Source organism: Camelus dromedarius, chromosome 1 (genome assembly GCF_036321535.1).
Source record: "Camelus dromedarius isolate mCamDro1 chromosome 1, mCamDro1.pat, whole genome shotgun sequence".
Lineage (NCBI taxonomy): Eukaryota > Metazoa > Chordata > Mammalia > Artiodactyla > Camelidae > Camelus > Camelus dromedarius.
In genome coordinates, this window is record NC_087436.1 from 121417027 (window position 1) to 121434771 (window position 17745).

The window sequence follows — 17745 nt, forward strand, 5'->3', positions numbered from 1 at the left end:
GCTGAGTGGTGGATACACAGATGTTTATCACTGTTTAGAATGTCTGGAAATATTTAATATTAAGCTCCAGTTTTAATAGTAACGCCGGTAAAACTTCCACTCATCAAAGAAATCATTTCCACTAATGATCATGCTCACCCTTACAGCTGTGCAAGCCAACTTGCAAGTAACAGAAGATTCATCCTTCAAAGTTTTCTGCAGCAAAGGAATGCAGTCCGCCAGAGAAAATGTGTTTCCTGAGCAGAAGAGCAAGCAACAAGCGCCTTCAGGTCAACCTGAGCTTGAGAATGACATCTAGCGAAGACAACACTGGGCAGTGGCCATTACCCGTCAGAGTCCGAACAGTGCCCATCCAGTCTCCCGCATGGAAGCGTGACCTGCTCAGGATGGAGGAGACGAGGGTCCCACAGAGAATGGCTGTGGCTCCTCTGACCTGTGGGTCTCCGTGGTCGATGTAGTTCAACACGTCTGACACGTACTGCTCGTCTGCGGGGAGAGAGTGCCCAGGCACTGAACCAGTCCCCACCATCAACTTCCCAACTCAGAGGAAAGGCTTAACTCCCAGGGAAGAAAAAGGGCAAGGGTGCAATCCACATCTAGAAAAGACTTGAATACAATAACCACCAGGGGTAAAAAATGTTTTGGGGTTTAAAGATTCTATATTCATCACATTCCTCATATTACTTTGACAGATTATCTGGATTATAATTCCAGACTGTCAGCCAATAATCAAAATTCCAAGATTTCATTTCAAAGAAATGATTCGAGAAACTCAGACTAGTCCACACTCAACCTAATACAAATTCAAAGCACAGGTTTGTCCCCTTGTCCAAAGAGAGAGAGACAAAGAGCAGGCAGGAGGCTAACCTGAGGAGTGTGCAGCTTCCCCCCGCCCGACACGTGCACTGTGGGACGCTGGGCTGCTCCCGCCCCCGCTGGGCCCAGTTCCCAGTTCCCACTGCCTCTGAGTGCGAACACCTGGCGTGGCTGGCATGCCCCAAAGCATTCTGATTGTACACAATTTGTGCTTCTGGTATAAATCTAATACCAGCTCTTATGTTTCCAGATTTCTATAGATTTGTTGTGTGTTTCAACTAAACATCACATCTATAGGGAGTCCAAGAAGCTGAAAACATCACTGTTTATGTGTTTTCTGGAGAGCTATAACAGTGCAAATGCCACAATCAACTCAGAAAGCGTACTGCTCTAAACCTAAAACAGTCAAGATGGTTTGAAATCATTTTCACAGCAACGGTTACACTGTTAACATACCAGGGCATTCCACGGTGTCCAGAGGGACTTTATACAGTGTGCTGAAGAAAGACTCGGGGTGAAGGGCCACAGCGGCGCCAACACAGCTGAGTGCCAGCGCCTTCACGCTGACCCTCACGTCCCTGTCCGGAGCCAAGGCTGCAAGAAAACCCATCGGGGTCACCTGTAGCTTCACAGCAGCCAGTACTGAGCTTCCAAATAAACAAAACCAGACCCACTAAACCAGCTGCCCCTCATCCCCTCCCCTCCCCTCCCATCAGTCAGTGGAAACCAAAGCTCGGCCCCAGATTCTACCCCATCTGCTGCAAACACGAGGCACAGAGCTGGTGACCAAGCTGACCTCTGACACCTAAAGGAACTTCCTTCAACTCTGCACCTGCCTTTCTGTACTTACCATTTTTTTCCCCTGTTAGCAAAAACGAAGCAGATAAAAGGCGGACACAGTGGACAAGAGGAGCAGACTCGTCATCAGTGGACTGGCCTATGTCCCCTCTGATGCGGCACGGCTGGAACAGAAACACCAAAGAACCAATACACGTGCTCGCCAGTCCACCCAGCAGACAGCTCCGGAGCAGCAGCCACACCGGGCGCGCGGGAGGGAAACCCACTTGGCCCACACACGCCCGCCCTCACAGGCACGGCGGGCAGAATTGGACGGGTCACGTGGGCTGTGTACGGATGAGCTCAGCGGTTAGAGAGGGAGCACCGGACAGGAGCACAGCTGAGACTTGGCATCAGGAAAGAGCCTGGGCAAAGCCCGGAGCTGAGAGGGCGGGGGCCTGGCGTGAGGGCACCCGGCAGGAGCCGCCCAGGCTGCGATAATGACCGAGCATCCGTGGCAGGACACCCAGGGTGGGACGAAGCACCAAACACTATTTCTCACCCCCAAGGAATTTAAAATTAACTGGGAAGACAGGACACTTACACGTAAAAAGGTAAGCAATATAGAGACATTTTAAAAGCAGTTCAATAGACAACTCAGTAAGAACAAAAACCCCAAACAGCCTGAATACAAATGGGCAGAGGACTTGAACAGATGTTTCTCCAAAGAAGACATAAATGGCCAAAAAACACACGAAAAGATGCTTAATATCACTAATCATTTAGAAATTCAAGTCAAAACCACACACCCAGCAGGACGGCTACTCTAAAAAAAACCCCAGAAAATAGTAAGTGTTGGAGAAGATGGGGAGAAAACGGAGTCCTGGTGCACTGTGATGGGGGAAGGTGAAACGGTACGGCTGCTGTGGGAACAGCATGGTGGCTCCTCGAAAACTTAAAAATAGAGTTGCCATACGATCTAGCAACTCCACCTCCTCCACGTACCCACAAGAGTTGAAATCAGGGTCGTGATGAGATATCCGCCCACCCACTGATAGCAACACCACTCACAACAGCCAAAAGGCGGGAGTAACACAAGTGTCCATCAATGAACTAACAGAAAATCAAAGTGTGGTGAACACGTATAAAGAAATATTTTCCAGTCTTAGAAGGGAAGGAAACTCTGACACCTGCTAAACATGGCTGAACCTTGAGAACATTATGCCGAGCAAAGTAAGCCCGACACAAAAGGACAAATCCTGCCTGATTCCACTGATACAAGGGGCCCAGAGGAGTCCAATCCAGAGAGACAGAAAGTAGAGTGGGGGTGGTCAGGGGTCAGGGAGGGACGAATGGGGAGTCAAGTGTTTAACTGGGTCAGAGTTTCAGTCTGGGAAGATGAAAAAGCTCTGTGCACGGGTGGTGGTGACGGCTGCACAGCAGTGTGAATGCCCCTAATGCCACTGAACTGTGCACTTAGAAATGGCTATGATGGTAAATTTCATGTTATGTGTATTTCACCACAATAAACAAATCAATCAATTCAATGGAACAAAAACAAGAAATGCTGCAAGGCCATGCACAGCCATCAAGTGAATGGTCAGAGGAATCTGGGGAGGTGGCCTTCAGTGGGGACAGATTTTTCCAGGCAGGACTCCCGGGGAAGCAGAACTTCAGCAATCCTCAAGGACGTGGGTCCTACTTGGAGAGGCAGAAAAGGCAGGCCTGGGAAGAGGGCGATATTTAAAGGGGAAACAAGAAAGCAGGAGCCCAGCAACGGGGCAGCTAAGAGCACAGCAGGCAGACAGAGGCCGGGGTGACTGCCGACACTCCCCGGAGCTCGCGTGCTGAGCGCTCCCAGGCCTCACTCTCACCTTGCTTTCTTGATCTCCCGGCTCGGCAGCTCCATCCCTCGAGGCGACCTTATCTAGGCTGCGGTTGGAGGGCTGCCTGCTGTGGCCCGGGCTTCTCAGTAAATGCGCTGGACGAAGGGCTTCACAAACGCAAAGTCAAGGTAAGCGGCAAGTTCCCACTTATTTACACGAAGCCAGCATGAAAGGACAGCGTTCAGACCCAGGAAAAGAGTGCTCGCTCCTCAATTACCTGCCTCACTGCTATTTGCAACCCAGGAAACAAAAATATCAGAAGACTTCTTGGGCTGAAAACAAGGCCACCCTGCAGACATGGCCCAAAGTCAACTTACCGGCAGAAGAGCTTCTGGAAGAGTCCTCATCAGGAAGGGCGCCTGCCACGTCCTCGTCCTCGTCCTGGTCCTGCGACTGCCCCGCCTGTATCCCCGCACACTGGCCGTCGGCACCGTCTAACACCTAAACGGTTGGGAGGGGCCGTGAGAGCACTGGAGTCTCATCGCCACGGGGCAAGCCCTCCGGCGTGCGAAGGGAACAGCAGAAGCCCACAAGTGACACAGACCACATCCTACACGCTAGCACAAGGTCACCTCCTCCAGTGCACGCGGGTGCCCGCACACAAGCTATGAGGAGCTCACTGACCGCACGCTGCCACCACCTTATGTCATGAATGCTTTTACAACGTTAAACTTCCAAAGAAATTCCAGTCTGGACATTTCTCTATTAAAAAAAGAAAAAAATCCAAACAAATGTCTTCGTGTTCACAGTAAGTCAAAAATGAGGAAGAACCTTTTAGACAAAAGCCTAACAATGTTGTAGGTTATCTACCAACTCCTAGGACTGAATCAACTAAGTTTTGGGCATAGTATTTCGTTTATTTAGCCATATACTTGGGTTATGATTTCATAAAGTAGAATTTTTCACATCCGCTTGAAATCCCACGTAACTGACCTGAAAAACTGGGTGATGGACTCTCAACATGCTAGTAAATTATTAATGAAATAAATTTTATATCATTAAAAAAAAATCCTTCCATTTAACTTTTTGTTTAATTGAACTACGTGGTCAAAAGCAACCAAGAAATAATTTCCGCCTCTCTCCACCCTCCAGATTCGTTTCCAAAACAAAACAAACAAACCACCCAGGGTAAAATGAGACGTCCCACCACAGTAAACAACCACGTTCCCTGAACGCACACGACAGCCCAGGCAGGCCCCGAAGCACTCCCTGGGCGCTGCCTCCCTCATCTTCCTGAGGCTCGCAGCACGGGCACTGCACCGCCTCCAGTCGTGGACAAGACCAGGCAAGAAGGGGCACAGCTGCTCTGGGCGACACAGGGTGACAGGCAGAGCGGGACAGTCACCGTGCGGCCCCGAGTCAGGTCCCGAACCAGCACACCAAGCTGCCTTGTGAGGACCCTGCCCCCTCACCTGGGGCGCCTGGCCGAGCACTCACCTACCTGCTGACTGATCACCAGCTTACAACCTGCCCGCCACACGCACACTCCAAAGCAGAGGCAGGCACACGGCAGCTACGGGCCGACCTGGCCCGCCACCAGTGTTCGTGCATAAAGTTTCTCACTCGCTTACTTACACAGTCTCTGCTGCTTCTGCACCACGACAGCAGAGATGAGGGTGCAACACAGGCTGCCCAGCTCACAAAGCCAAAGACCTCCACCAACTGGCCCTACCAGACAGAGCCTGGCGGGCCTGACGGCGCCTACCCTAAAGCGCCCGCTTCGTGCGAGCAGTTTTACGCACGGCGCCCGCCATCCACCCCCGCCTGCAGAGCAATCCCTGGAACAGAACAGGCGCTCAGGACGTTTATTCAGCAAAAACTAAAGATTAAGTAAAAGGCATGGAAGCACCTCCCAATCTAGAAAGAACTACACCAACGTGAGAAATATCAAGGGAAGATGTTCAGCTCCCCGCGGGCCAGGGAGGCTGGTGCGGGCCTCCCTCCCGGCACTGCCTCGCCGGGAACACCTGCCGCAGCTCCCCCGGGTGGGACGCCTTTCCAGCTCCCTATGGTCATTCAGGCCTAATTCTGACAAACTTGCCCAGAAAACACCTACTGTTCAAAGGCAAGATGGAGGCTGGTGCGATGAACAAACAGCAGAGACTCCTTCCGCACACCCAACACACTGCCCAACACTCCGCCGAGCCCGCGTGCCCCACCTTCTCCTCCCCTGCTCCTGGTCTGCACATTCACCCTCTGCTGCTTCAAATCACGTCCCACCATTCCAGTCACCTGTCCTGCCTCCTCCACGTCTTCTAGTTAAACCCTAACTCTGAGCCCACTTCTCCAACCAAGCAAGTGGAAATCCACGCAGCCACTGGAAGCCATGCCCACATGACCACCAGACAACCGCCAGAGGGGGACGTGCAGGGGCTTCACCCTGTGATTTTAACTCAGTGTTTCTGTGTTCAGTCAAGTAAAAGAAACACAAAAACAAAACCGTATTCTTAATAAAATATACTTGATAATAGCAAGATAATTAACAGCACAAACAGTTTATAAAGAAAATTGGGCGGTAAAATCAGTCTGCACCTGTACCAAACTTTTTGATTAGATCACGCTTGGGGTGTTTCTTTTCCACTAACTCAGAGATAAATCCACGCCCTATAAAATGGGATATGTTTTAAAAGTTTTTGAGAAGTCAGAGACTGTCAAAATAATGCACAGCATTAACATTATCAATCACACTGCATGAAGACCACAGATCTGTTAGTAATAGGCTCCTTAAGGATTTTCAAAATAATGATTTAACCCGTGCCCAATAAGGTATTAAAAAATTTTAAATGCACTCAATTTTAGGAGAGTTAATATCATCAACCAATCTAATTTCTGAGCTCTACATTCAACACAAATGACACTGTTTCGTTTGGCAAGGGTCTCAGACAAGAGTCAAACGATCCACGGCTGATCTGCCCCAGTGACCTCTGCACTGTTACGGGGGGTCAGATGGACGCAGTGAGTAAACGGGAGGCCCAGGTGCCCAGACCCTTCTCAGGAACGGCCCCTCCGCCCACTCACAATCTCAGAGCTGTCTGAAGGGGTCACGGCGGAGTCAGGCCCTTCGGTGGTGGTCTGGGAGCTGTCACTGACGGGTGAGGAGGCCTGGGTCCCGTCGTTCTGGTCCATGGCGGGGTCGGATGGAACGGCGCTCATCTGGCTGGAGCTGTGGCTCAAGATGTCCTCCTCGTCGCCGTCGGTGGCAGTGCTCGCCAGGTCGCAGCCCGTCAGGTCCGCCGAGTCCGGCTGCAGGGTGTGCTGTGAGCGGGGCTGCTCGGTGATGATGTCGTGGCCCCCGGGGTCGGCGGCCGAGCCGGCCGAGCCGGGAGTGGAGACCCCGGAAGAGGCAGCCAGCTCTCCGCTGAGCTCATCCTTGACTGAGGCTGAAGACAGAGAAACACTCATTCTTCAAAGGGTCAAGAAGAGCTTTCAGGAGGGAATCAAATGTTTGCAAAATACCCCAAAATTCACTGTCAACAAATGTTTTAACTGCAAAAATATCCTGAAATACAAGCAACAGTGCACCTTCACACATCTCACCATGCTACTTACATACCTTTTACTGCATTACTGCTTCATGTGGCAATACGGACAGCAAGGAAGCAGTCTTTAAACGCTATGAACATTCTGAAATGGTGTTTCAGCGCGAAATTAAAGTCGGCCTGGCAACCTGACCGCTTCAAGCTCATAACAACTGCTAAGGCCGGAGCCTGGGGGAGCACACAGACCTGGGCGACTCCCAGGCAGCCTGGTCAGGGGCACCAGGCTGGGCGGTCACAAAGTGCCCAGAGCTCTAAGCAAAGGGTGCTCTCTGAGGCGGGCCCTCCTTCTCCCCAGCCTCTATTCAAGACCTCCAGGCCAGACCTACTCTCCTGTAGCATCCAGTTTCACAATTTCCTAGGTTAGTTTTCAAATTCCCATTTAAAAAACACCACCACTACATAAAAACCACTACAAAAATGTTCCCACCAAGCTGTGGGCAGTGTCACCCTGGAGGCCGGGGGCAGTGAGCCAGTGCGCACTTGCACCTGGCAATGTTGAGCACAGCTGGCATTGTTCTAACTTTGTTTTTGTAATTCAAAAAACCAACTTCTATTTTTTAGAATAAATCAATAAATAAGTAATCACCACTGGAATTTATTCAGATTTCCCTTCCCAAATATTTCAGCCTTATTTTCAGTTATCTAAAGACACTCTTTTGGCCAGGGTTACAATCCAAACCACCCCTTAATCCAACTGTTAGTATCTCAGTCCATACTCTTCTTTTAAGAGATGAAGAAAGAGTCTAATTAAATAGCTGTCTGTTAACAAATGTAGATTTCTTTCAAGTTAAATTAGCCTCAATTTTCAATCCTGCTTTCCTCCTCACAACCCATGCAATTCATGACACACCATCCTCTTTGCAAAAAGACTAACACACTGGGAGTAGAAACCTAATTTTACAGCAGCCTAAATCAAGGAAAACAGCAAGTATTTGACACAAGAAAACACACACATTTCAGAGGCAACACTACAAAAAATGCAGGAATTATCCACCATTTGGGGCAGGCTGGCTTCCTTGCTGCCCCCCAGGAGCACGAGCCGCTGTGGCAGGGGTAGGAGAGGTGGAGCCAGCAGAGGGAGGAGGGGGCACCGCGAGGACCCGCGAGGACTACCTGTGAAGGCAGGGCTGCTGCCGTCCGACCGAGACTCAGAGTCGTCCTCCAGGGTGGCTGCTTCTCCAAAGAGCACCTTCCCTGGGAAACGTGGGGGTGAGAGTCCTTTTAAGCTCGTGAAAAGGGAGAACTTTGAAAATTAAATGAATGCACATTCTAGGAGAAAAATCTTAAGTCTATTTAATTCATGCATTCATGCACTTTGTCATTATATGTAAGCATCTGCATACGTCTGGAGAGCTAAGCACAAAAAATGCAGAGATACTGTATATAAAGTATTATTTAAATCAATAAGCCTATGTGAAAAAAGTTAAAAGTAATGATTCTCAAAGTATTTTAATAATTAACGAATACTCACTGACAGACTACTGTTAACGTCAAACAATTTACGTTACTACTTACTCTTAAAAACGGCTAAGTAAGGACTAGAACGGGTTCTGCCAGCCCTTGGGATATTCATGTCGTGTGTCCAACGCCACGTGAGAACTTACATACAAAACTTTTATACCTAAAGGTCACTTTTATTTTATTACCTTTTAATTTGCTAGATTTCTATGGTTGATAATCAGAACTCAAGCACTGCATGGTCTGGGAGGATGGAATATTTTATCTTTTGTGAAGTTCTAAAAGTACATTTTACAGTTCATGATTTCCAATTATATTAATATGAAAAAAGAAAACACTAGTCTTAACATAATTTAACTGGACTCATTAAATCATGGTTACATTACATACAAATGCCATTAAAAAACACTATCGAAATAATTATTGGTAATTTCCAATTTCTAATTTCACTGCCCTTCAGAGAACAGGGCATAGGTGCGGTTACTTCCATAAATCTAGACTGATGTGCCGTTGAAGCGTCTCCTCCGATAAAAGGCAAAGGGAACTCAAAGTCTAAATGAAAACAACATGGCAGCTTGGCTTATCTACTAAATAACAGGGACACTTATTACAGGACAAGCGATTTACCTTAAGAAAGCAAATAAAATCCCAGCCTGTGAGTTCAGCGTTAATGGAAGCAGGCTCTGCCCTGGGAAACAGCAGTTTGCACACCTGCTCCAAGGAGCTCTCCCCACGAGTGGGCAAGGGTCAGGCTGCCACCAGAGAAGGGACTCCGGGCCACATCCCCACCCTTGCCTGACCTCACATCCAACAACAACAACTCAGTATTTTATTTATGTATGCTCTTACGTATTGGCAGATTTCACTTAAGAAAAGAATTTTGCACTACAACAAAAAAGTTTGAAAAACACAGCTTTAAATGAAAACAACAGCAATAAAACGCTAGAAAAACCAGAGAGACTGAGGACAAACTCCACGTCCCAGCCCCAAGAAAACAAAGAAAATCTCAACCCATGCATCAGGCATCTTTTTATCATTATTGGAAAGAGTGATCAAGAAACAGACAAGGCAAGTACCAGCGAATCTGGTCAAAGGCCTGAAAGTCTCTCCTAGTCCCAGAACGGAAAGACTAGCTTTTCCCAGGAGCCTGGTGGCTTTCTAACAATCTCGGTGTTTTCACCAAACTTTCAAACTTAGACTATCCACGCTGTGACAGCTCACATATTATTAATTCTAAGCTCTTCTAGGAAATGTTTACTTAATTCAGCCCAGGCTAGAACAGGGTCCCTGCTGAGACCCCCACTCAACATCACAGGCGACCCTGGGCACCAAGCTCTCAGTCAACTCATGACAAAGAAAGAGCAGTGTGTGCTATGCGATTACACCTCAAAAAAAAAAAAAAAAAAAAAAAAAAAAAAAGAGGACGATTGGCCCTCGAGGATTTCAAAATAGAAAACAACAGCTCTTCCCTACGGAGTCCAGACTGGAGGAGGAAGCAACTGGGCTGTCGAGTGGGCGCCAAAGCGACCAGATTGCACCAGAAACACTCCGTGCAATAAAAATAAATCAGTTGTATCAGAAGCCTTAGACCTGTACAAAGCTAAATATGGCTGGAAAATGGCAACCAGGCCCAAGTTAACCAAATAATTAACGAAATGCTATTCCTGACTCATACTACGATAAGTTACCTTTATAAAACACAACCCAGTCCCTGAAGCAGGAGGAGCAGGCTGACCGCGGCCGCCCGCTTCTGTGAACAAGGCTGAACTGGGCAAGAGCTGCCCCGCGGCCCAGTCTGCCTGCGGCCGCCTCGCCCCACAAGGCAGTGAGGCCCATGGCTACAGGTGCAGCGTAAAGTCGGCTGACCCCGACCTAAAGCATTAGAAATTTATGACAAAGCAATTCTGATACACAAGGAATTTAAAAGCCACCCGATAGAACTATTCAGGCCTAGTTACCAGATTCCAGCAACATCCATACACACAGTCACTCTGCTGAGAGGAGGGACAGGCAGAGCCAAGTGCGCTACAGAGACAGGGAAAGAGCGGTAAGAGGCATTAAGACTGACTTCTGAAATAATCACCTTTTTGTTTTCTTGAAAGGACAGGGCTGCATGAGGAACCCCCTCCAGCTGTAAATCACAGAAGATGACAGGTGAAAGTAAGGTAACCAGCTGCTAAAATCCAGGAGGAATTAGAAAATCTTCACGCTTGCTTCAACTTTAAAACTAGAAAATACGTAACACATTTCCACAGGTGATGCTCAATGACCCTACTGTAACATGGAAACTGCATGTTACAATTTTAATTTCAACATGAAAATTATATTAACACTCAAATACATAGTTTCAAAGATACGACTTAAAATGTCAAAAAGAGCTCAAAGTGCATTTAAAAAGACAAACTAAAAGCATGAGAAATCTCAGATTACTTGGTCAACTGATAATCAAACAAATTCTCATTAGAAACAATCATCAGAAGTTAGCATTTCTCCAGTTACTTGTGAGGCAGGCACTCCACAGAGAACAGGCCTGGCCAGTACAAAGGACAGTGAAGAGGCAGACACCATTTTCTACTCATACATTCCAACAAGGGAGCCATCAGACCCACTCTGCCCGGCCTGTCCGTGCTGTGCATCAAGGCTACGCCGTGCCCACACGCAGGGCCCGGTTCGATGCAGGCTCAGCAGAGGCCACAGGAGCCTCCTCGGGGCCAGACCCAGCTCCAGGGGCTGCAGCCCAGTGGGGGTGGGCAGGCCGGGGGAGGGGGCGCAGAGACGGGGCAGAGGAGGTGCCGTGGGAGTAGCAGCAGAGGGGTTTTCTAGGATCAGGCAGGACAGCGAAAAAGGACCCCGAGGACAGGAAATGATTCCAGAATCCCAGGAAGACATGAAGATCCCATCTCTGGCAAAGGGACACGAGGGTCTGAAAATACTTTCCCTAATGTTTTCGCTTTGTGACAGATGAAATGCCACGTGGAGGCAGCCGAGTCTGAGTCAGGAGGCCAGGCTTTCTGTGCGGACCTCAGGGCACCACCTAACCCTCCCACTGTAGCTCCCGGCTCAGAACAAGGACGGAAGTCTGGGAGGAATCAAGGCATAAACTGTTGAGCACGGTGGGGCCCACAGTTCACCAGGGGGACAGTGTTCCTGCAGGGCGGGTACAACGCCTCACCCAGAAGCTCCACGATGCTCCCACTGCGGCTCCGACAGCTGGGCTCGTCCTTAGTGGCGGTGAGCTGCCCAAGGCCGCCCGCCGAGGTCAGCGCCTGCAGGAGCTCGGGTGGCGGGGTTCGGAGGAGCTGCTGCAGGAGTTCCAGTGCGCCCGTCACAACGTTGTGGTCTTGGTGCTGCGTGTAATGCAAGGTCAGCTCGTAAACCTGGGAAAAGAAAGACCAGTGTCATTCCCCTGGCTTTTAAAGCGTGGCCCAGGCTTCACGTTTCTTGCCAGTTTGTCCTACGCTGGCAAAACTTGTGTCCGAATTTCTCCCCCTAAAAGTTTCTCTATCAGTTCCACCAGTGTGATCCTTCAGCTTCCATGCTGTTTTCTAAATTCCCATGATTGTTCTTGGTTTTATTAAGTCCTTAAAAATAAACAGGGCACTTGCACAAGAGCAGAAGCCTAACGAAGAGCTCCATCTCCCTAAACCAGGACAAGCGGAGAATGAAGACACACGCTGAATGAGCCAGAAGCACTGTCCTGAGCGCCACCGAGAAAGGGTTTCCAAAGCCTTTAAAGGCATTACATCAAACGTTATCAGTGCTTTTAATACTGTATCACATTATGTGAACATCATGAATTTATTCTTTCTCCCTTTAATCAGAGGTGCCAGATAAACTAGAGTGCTCAGTTAAATTTGAATTTCAGATAAACTATTTTGTGCAGCAACACAGATAGACCTAGAGATTGTCATTCTAAGTGAAGCAAGCCAAAAAGAGAAAGAAAAATACCATGTGATAACGCTCATATGTGGAATCTAAAAAATGCAAAAAAAAAAAAAAAAGACACTGTGAACTCATCTACAAAACAGAAACAGACTCGCAGACTTAGTAAACAATCTTACGGTTACCAGGGAAAGGGGGAGAAAGGGATAAATCTGGGGGTTTGAGATTTACAAATGTTAGCCCCTATATATAAAAATAGATTTTTTTTAAAGTTTCTTCTGTGTAGCACAGGGAACTATATTCAGTATCTTGTAATAACCTTTAATGAAAAAATATGAAAATGAATATATGCATGTATATGCATGACTGGGACATTGTGCTGTACACCAGAAACTGACACATCATAACTCACTGTGCACCAATTAAAAAAAAAAGATAAACAATTCTGTAGTAAAACTATGTCTCATGCAATTTCAGGCAAATGACTGATGATTTACCCGAAATTCAAATAACTGACTCTATTTTTATTTGCCAAATTGGGCAGCCCTACCTTTAATATCATAAAAGTAACAGATACGTTAAAAAAAAGTATGGAAGTATATAAAATGAAAGGTAAAAGTCTCAAAGGTATCTACTTTTACTAGTTTGTTTTTAGTTCTTCTGAGGGTCACCTCCGTACCTCTGTGTCACGGGTCTGCAAACTACAATCCACAGGCAAACTGGCCCGCCAGCTGCTTGTGCACATCAGGTTTTACTGGAGCATGGCCATGTCCTGTATCGTCTGTGGCTGCTCCCCTGCTACAGCAGGGGAGATGAGTAGCTGGCTTGTTACAGAGAAAGACGGCTGCCCCTGCTCTACATAAGCAGCTTACATCTTGATTTCTGCAGCCGTCTACTTTGAACAGACTCGTGACTCCTAATGTGTAAAACGAGGGCCCAAGTGTCCCACACCCTCTTCATCCACAGCCCCTCCCAAATTCTGTTAGCAACACCCCCGCCTTCACATTATTAATAGTTAGTTACAACACTTCCATACTACTCTGTAACTTTCAAAATCATTGCTTCTGCCTAGAAGTTGAGCCTAAAAACTGAAGTAAAAACCGATATGTGCCTCAGCCCATGTCATGTGTACACAAATGTCGCTCATTGCAAGGTCCATTACTGTGATTGGACCCAAAAAGAAAGAACTATTTCACTATTACTGGTCCTGGGTCGCCTGGAAGAGAACATCCCAAGGATACTAGTTATGTGGATTCTCTGTTATTATCATCCATTACCTGCTTAAAATCATTCTCATTTTAATTTGCTTCACAACTGGATAACTTTCTTTTATAAATCTTCCTGGTTTTACCCTCCTTGTTAATACACACACACGCCTTGCCTTTTTCCCAGCTCTTAACCGTAACATCGGTGGCAGGGGGCTCCCTGGGGCTCTTTGGACCGCCTGTTTCTAACCTGAACAGCGCCCTGCACCACAACCGCTCGGAACGGACTGCTTCTATCACGTTCCTGGGTTAGGTGCTTTGTTTCTTGCATCTCAGTAATTCCTTTTTTCTGTGTATCTATTTCTTGTTTCGCTGGAATACATCTTCAAATACTGTTTTCAAAAAGCATGTAAGAAAAGCAAACTAAATTCTTGCATATGAAAGAGTATGTATATTTTGCCCACAACTGCTCAGCCAGGCCCAGGATTATTTTAAATTCTACTGAAATATAGTTAGCCAAACCATACTGGCTTAGTTGAGCTTCTTAATCAGAATAATTTAATTCAGAACGGCCATTCGTCAAGAGAAAATGTGTATGTTTTAGAGATAATCTTATCTGGCCTGCTAATTCATCAAGGCACCGTGCTATTTAACCACTTTGGAGAAAAAGCTACTAAGAACATGGGTAATGAGTGAAGCACATCCCCCACGCCCCTCGAGCCCGCACTCCCAGGGCGACTGCCGTTAGCGACACAGTTCTCAGCGCCCGCGCCGCCTCCTCTGTCACCAGCACCCTCTCACCCTCGAGAAGCCGGGCTCCCCCTCGCCCGCACGCGCTCTCCCCCTTACTCCGTGGACTTGGCAAAAGGTGCAGTTTCTGTCGTAAAACTCTCCTCCCAACTCCCTGTGCCTGGCCAAATCCTACTCACCCCAAAGCACCAGCTCGTAACTGAGCCTCTCCAGCACACCTCCCTGACACTGATCATGCAGGGGGTCCCCCACTGCGAGCTCCCACAGTGCCCTGCACCCCACACCCTACCATGCTAGTTAGTGATTGCTTGCTTCTCCGGTTAGACCAACAGTCTCCAACCTTCTAAGCACCCTTTTTTTTAATAAACATCAGAAAAAAACTCTGAGTGTGCAGACCCAATATTTATTTATTTTAAAATACCGTATAGGTACCAGATATTATGTAGATTATAAACCATGCACTAAATCTGACAAGCCTCTAAGCTCCAGTTATCAATTTAAGGAAATGCAGAAAACAAAGAAACATGTTCATTTACACGGCAGAGCATCAGGGAATAAATCAGATTGCTGGGAGTTCCACGGGACAATCTGTTTCTTCAAAAAATGAACTCTAAGGGAAAACCAGAGGCGGAAGGGAACCATCAGATCAAAGAGATTCACAATTCTTACCAAGCAGTCTTACTTGGGTATTGATTCCAAAAGGGCAGAGGAAAGACCAACAGTGGATGAGAGGGCACTTGATGTGATAAAATGTTACTTTTAGGTGTCACACTGGTGCCATCATTAAGTTTTAAAAACAAAGAATCCTCCTCTATAGGGATACATATGAAATACTTGCAGATGAAATAACACAGTGGTTGGAATTTGCTTTAAAATGATACAAGAGGGAGAAGGAAATGGGATTCTAGGTGAAAGATGAGTTGATAATTACTGAAGTAAGTGATAATTACTGGAAAGGGTTCACTATACGCTACGCTGTCTGCTTTTTCTACGCCTGCAAATCTCCATAATAAAAAATAGAAACAAACAACAAAACAATAAACAAGGTAAGGATGAAATAAACTACTTTTCAAACTTATTTATTACCACTAGAAAACCTTTTTCACTCACGAAAGCACTTGGTGATGACTTTTCGTGAGGGCAGTGTAATTAAATGTCCTGTCTCATGCGACTCACTGCTTGCTGCCTGTAAGTCACTGGAGGGCAGCTGGTCACCTCGGATCTCTGGGCCCTGACGTTCTCTCAGAGCCCACTCCTGCCGAGTCATTTACCACCAGCCAGCACCGCGGGGCCAGACCACGCGCCAAGACAGATGCTGAGCGCTTCACAAATGTGACCTAAGTTGACACTTAAGTCATCAGAATTCCCTTTAACGCATGATTTCTAGTCAAGAATCATTTTGATTCTTACAATTGTGTATCCTACAAAACTCACAAATCCAGCTGACCCAAACACCTATTAAACTGCAATGCATACTACAGACCACTAAGAGCAGACAGACCCGGGCTGGAGGCCCCAGCCCTTTGAGGAGCCCTGTGACGATCTGGCTCACAGGAAGGGAGAGGCTTCGACAGCACCCAGGACACTCAATACATAACATTTTAAGTAAAACTCACAAACTCCAATTGCTTAAAATGTGGCTGTGTTGGTACCAGGTTAAGGAACCACGTGGGTGAGCGGGCTGCACAGGACTGGCGTCGTCTGCCTGTCCCATAATAGCAGAATTACTGGAGACTTCTCAGCAGTGGACAGAGAAGCTATGACCTGTGTCCCCACCCGCTGGGTGCACAGACTCGTGTGCCAGACCACAGGTTCCCAGGGGCAGAAACCACATCCAAAACGCTCAGTGCCCAGTGCCAGCACACAGTAGGTGCTCAGCAAACATTTACTGAACGGGGCACACTATTTTAGAAACAGAAGTAACACGCCCGGTAACCTTATTGGGGACTGCCTTCATCTCACTCTGACATCACTACCATACAGAGGTCGTGCAGCTGGGGGTCGTGACGCAGGGCCTGTACCAGGTGGCCAGCTCGAGTCCGCGCCCTCAAGCCTCGGTCCTGCGCTTCTCTCCCTGACGAGCTGGGCCCGAATGTCAAGCACTTACAAGCAGGCGCTAGAGGAGGGTGCAGGGCACCTACCTGGCCAAGCTGCTCCGCCGACGGGGAGACTTCCATTTCTTTCTGGGTCACCCCAAAGCTGCCTTTGAGGCTCGTGTCCTTGACCTGCTGCTGCAGCAACGGTACCAAGTACCTCAGTGTGAGCAGCACCCCGAGAGTCAGGAGGGTGGAGGGTTCCTCCCCAACAGGAATGAGCAAACCTACAAAGGCAGCAACAAGATTCTGTAACATCCGAAGCACGGCGGGGGGACTCCTGCCTGGCTTTGTTCGTTGGTTAGATCCACAGAGAAGCGCACGGTGGGGCGGGCAGTGAGTGATGAAGATAGCACGCCTGCCGCCATGCGTCTCACCGAGCAGCCCAGCCCGGGAGCACTGACAGGGGCAGCCTTCCCAGCAGGCGCCGCTGCCCAAGGGCGAGGCAGCTCCTGCCACCTGCTGTGCACAGCGCCCCGCAGCACCCACAGCGCTGGTCTCCACCGTCGCCCCAGCACAGGAGAGAGCTGAGCTGCACACAGTGGGGGGGCTCCCCGCTCCCCTCGCAGGGGCCTGAGCCTCCGCCACAGGCCCCGACTCGGGCTGCGCAGCTCTGCTGCGAGGTGGGGTAGGACCGGGCCGCTGTGTCCGCTCGGCAGCACGGAGGGGCCTCATCCCACCTTGTTCATGCCAATCGGGCAGCCAGGGCCAAAGGGGCCGTCCCGACGCTGAGGCACTGGCTGACTCACAAGTGAAGGCTGCAGCCCCCGCCCCGCAGGGAGAGTCCCGACCACGCCCGCATCTCACCTAGGAGCACGCTCAGCAGCCAGCTGTAGAAGTACTGCGTCCTCCGAGAGTGCTGGCAGATGCTGACCGCAGAGCTGGCCGCCGTGCGCCGCACGGTAGGGGAGCTGGACTTCAGATTCGCTATGAAAGCCTTGAGCAGAACCTGTGGGCGCAAGACCAGGAGATGGAAGATGAGCACCCATGAAGCTGGTCATGCAGTTCAAGAAACTGAGCTTGCTCCAAATTCTTGCAGAGTATAAATTATAAGCAATTTGCGGCCTTCCTAGAACTGAACGGAAGCACCCCAAATCTGGGATCTTGCAGAGAAGTTTGCAAACATGTAGCCTATTTAGTTCGTTCCAAACCGCAAGCGGGGACTCGCTCAGCACCTTCATCCTCCATATCTGAGTGAAAGGTGTACCCACAGTATCTGGGGACGTGGTCAGTGAACGAGACGGTGTAAAATAAACGCAGTTCAAAAAATCGACCGATAAGGAAGCCCAGGAGAAGCGTGCGAGCCACCCAGAGCAACTCCCCGGCCCCAACGACAGTC

General features: G+C 48.6%; 1 protein-coding gene across 6 annotated transcripts in view; it reads right to left on the reverse strand.

Annotated features, from left to right (window-relative positions):
- HTT (huntingtin) overlaps positions 1-17745 on the reverse strand; it is a 123207-nt gene that overhangs the window by 72673 nt on the left and 32789 nt on the right. For 5 of the 6 annotated variants that reach the window (XR_010382028.1, XM_031438376.2, XM_064488546.1 and 2 more), the window contains exons 7-18: positions 17214-17355; positions 16455-16633; positions 11649-11853; positions 10560-10607; positions 8132-8212; positions 6498-6859; positions 3797-3920; positions 3468-3586; positions 1667-1778; positions 1273-1410; positions 328-486; positions 139-236 (exon numbers count right to left, since the gene is read on the reverse strand). Coding sequence is in view for 5 of the 6 variants with exons in the window: in XM_031438376.2 (XP_031294236.2) it covers positions 139-236; positions 328-486; positions 1273-1410; positions 1667-1778; positions 3468-3586; positions 3797-3920; positions 6498-6859; positions 8132-8212; positions 10560-10607; positions 11649-11853; positions 16455-16633; positions 17214-17355 (1767 nt within the window). In the remaining variant the exon portion in view is untranslated. The remainder of the gene's footprint in view (positions 1-138; positions 237-327; positions 487-1272; positions 1411-1666; positions 1779-3467; positions 3587-3796; positions 3921-6497; positions 6860-8131; positions 8213-10559; positions 10608-11648; positions 11854-16454; positions 16634-17213; positions 17356-17745) is intronic. The other variant, XM_064488554.1, reaches the window with a different exon arrangement.